Here is a 3321-nt window from a genome sequence, read left to right as displayed (position 1 = left end):
CTGACCTCGGTAACGAGCGTATGGAGCAAAATCAGGTGTTCTCGTGTTGCAAAATAAATAAACAATACGAAATTCGGACAATATTTGGCGTAGATTTCATTAAAATAATGTCGAAAGTGATTAAAATATGAAAAGATTTCCTTTAAGGGAAAAATATAAAAAAAAAAAATTATGAAAATATAAGTATGAATGTACTTAACAAGATGATAATTATATAATCTCACCAAACCAACCCTAACCGAATCTAAAACAACCTGACCCTGGATAAGTAAATCTACATTTTATTTATCTCCTACAATTTTTCTCGCTTCAGGTAGATTCGGAATACATACATTTTGCATTCTGATCGGGGAAAAAAGAGTACGTTAAAAAAAGTGAAAATAATGAAAGACGTAAAAGTTTTTATGTTAACATTTAGAAAGTAATTTATAACTAAATAATAAACACATGCAAATTAATGTCACAGTCGAAAAGAAAAATAAAACTGACTCATGACAAGTATATAATAAAGATAAGTTATGTTTGAATACTGTTTAACTCGTTAATTTGGGTAATATACATAAATATCATCGTTGGTAACAATGCAATAGCTAAAACACTTAAATACTCAATAATTATAAATAATAAATTATTCGCAATACTCGCACATGCTAATCACTTACTTTCCCAAAAACCAAGAGAAAAAACATATATACATAATTCTCAATATATATACAAATGGATGATTATATGTATGACGTCGATAAACTCCGAAACCGTTTGACCGATCGCAATGAAATATGGCATATGGAAGTGATTTTCATGGAGAGTTTTTTATGATACCCATTGAATGTAACTTACCGCTAAATGGCGTTGCAGTCCATAAACTTCTAATTCAACCGATCGCCATGTGTAAACGTAAATCATATGTCAAAGACAAAAAAAAATAGTGTCATTTCTTTATGTCCACTGCACTGTCATATAGCGATATATATTTTGCCTTAACTCGCGGACAATATATTACCCTGTGTTCAGCCCGGGCAACGCCGGGTACTGCAGTCAGTTATTTATAAATATTGCGTTTTGAAATCTATTCTTACCAACGATGTTGGTTTGAATTTTATACCTATATTTACAAGATAACGCACACTTAAACATATCCTTTCTTTATTATATTCTTGTCGCGATCAATTTATTTTTTTGATTTTGATTCTGCTATTAATTTTCACATGTTTATTACCCAAATCTAAATTATATGTATACGGACGGATAAATCATGAGGGTCCGCGTCTTTTCGAGATTTATGAGACTTTCTCGCTGACGCAGCACTGTAGTTACACATTTCCGTTCGTTAGAGTTCAGTGCCATTCACTAAATTATTCCTAAAAATAACCTCATACCGAGAGCTAAGATGATTACACATAAAACAACATTAAACGATAATCACTTCATCCTCGGTCCCAGCTTAACTTTATGGCCAGTTTGAAAATTCAAGAAAAAATTATATCCAAAACTCTCCATGTATTCTCTGGAGCCACATTCCAGAACTTCGTATCTTCTCAGCAGCACTGACAACATGGTCTTCATAGCAGTGTAAGCATATCGCTTGCCAATGCACGTCTTGCGCCCGTAAGTGAACGGAATAAACGAAGAAGCAGGGCGGCTGGCACTATTCTCTCTGCTGAACCTGCCAGGATTGAATGCGTCCGGGTTCGGGAAATAATCTGACTCCCTGTGCACCAGATAAATTGGGATTACGAAAATAGTGCCTGCTGGAAAAGTGTAACTGTTAACATGAACATCTTCGTCAGCCCTCCTCGCTACAAGTGGCACCACGGGATAAAGCCTCATAGTTTCATTGATCACTTGTTCCAGATACACCATCTGCTTCAGATCTTCTGCCGTGACGGATCGGCTCATATCTTCGCCGAAGATAATTTCCTGCTCTTGGAAGACTTTTCTCTGCACATCTTGATGTAATCCAAGCAGCATCAATGTTGTGGCTACAGTGTAGGCCGTACTGTCTGTGCCAGCTGCGATAACTAACATGGTCTGGTCCTTTAGTTCCTCTAAGTTTAATATTTTTGGATTTTCTACCAATGTTGATACCATTTGTTCCAAGAACCTAAGGTGCTTCGGTGTGTCAATGTCTTTCTGATTATGAGTGACATTATTTTTTAAGTGAAGATATAAATCCAGCTTATCTTTGACTATAAGATTTACAAAACTACGAATGGGCGTGACTAATGCAATCATATTATAATAAATTCGATGGCACTTAAGAGTCCAACTTAACCACAGCCAAGGTGTGATGAAAACAAAGGAATCCATTTCAGTAATTTTCGGAAAGTTTTCTACAGCACAGTGTGTGTGGTTTTTACCTTGGATTTCCATCGGCAAGCCGAGACTCGTCTCAGAGATCATCTTCAGAGTGCAGGGCCTCGAGTAGTCCGCCATGTTGATTGGCTCTCCCACGCTGTGCTCCTCCAGCAGGTCTGCCAACCGTTGGCTCTTCTCGTGGAACGTGCTGACGTATGAGTCGACGATCTGGTTCCTGAAGGCAGGGTCTAAAATTTTACGGTATCTCTTCCAATCTTCGCTTTCTGCAGTAAGCACCGAATTTCCGAAAACAACATTAAGGGTTTTGTAAAACATTGGCTTGTTTAATGTTTTACTACTATTAAATATTACTGCTATGTCCTTGGGGTCGGTAACGCAAACACAAATTATTGGTCCAATCCAAAGTCTAACCATGGCACCGTAGCGGTCGCGCAGCTCCTTGAAGTATCTCAAGATGTCTTCCCTGCGCGCGACCACTTGCAAAGTGTTGCCAAGAAGAGGTACCCCAGCAGGACCGGGTACCCGCTCGCCCAGTTGGAAGTAGCGGCTTCGATGGAAGCACCATCTCACTGCGATGCTGACCAGGCTGATGACGACTGCCGAGACGCACCAGACAGCCCACGACTGCGGCACCTCCATGTTGATACTATAAGCCGGCCAAATGTTCGCTAGCAAGTGTTTAAATGAGCCGGACGTATTCAAGCAACGTTATTTATACAATTCGCACTTGTTCACCTTCTTGCGAAGTTCTAGTTTTTAAGAAAAAATCCTGCTCACTTGAAGGTCGTTAACAACACATTTTTTTAATGTTGAAAGTGAGTTCTTTTTAAACATATTTATGTCATGGGACAGTAATATACTTGGCAATTTATTTATTCACAGATTGACAATGCCCCATGTTTAGTTGTGAGATAACAATACTTGTGAAAGTTGTAGTGTTCGCAGTACTGCTAAGGCTAGAGAGATAAAACTACGTGTAATTTTAGTATCGGCAAGTATAAA

General features: G+C 38.3%; 1 protein-coding gene across 1 annotated transcript; it reads right to left on the bottom strand.

The window, feature by feature from the left end:
• Positions 1-1060: 1060 nt before the first annotated feature.
• On the bottom strand, positions 1061-2979 carry LOC134537207 (cytochrome P450 4g15-like). The gene has a single exon (XM_063377472.1). It carries the CDS (start codon positions 2956-2958, stop codon positions 1423-1425), a length of 1536 nt encoding a protein of 511 aa, XP_063233542.1. The 5' UTR covers positions 2959-2979; the 3' UTR covers positions 1061-1422.
• Between the last annotated feature and the right edge of the window lie 342 nt (positions 2980-3321).

Source organism: Bacillus rossius, chromosome 12 (assembly GCF_032445375.1).
Source record: "Bacillus rossius redtenbacheri isolate Brsri chromosome 12, Brsri_v3, whole genome shotgun sequence".
Lineage (NCBI taxonomy): Eukaryota > Metazoa > Arthropoda > Insecta > Phasmatodea > Bacillidae > Bacillus > Bacillus rossius.
The sequence above is the reverse complement of the archived record's forward strand: the minus strand, read 5'-3'. Positions and strand labels throughout refer to the sequence as shown.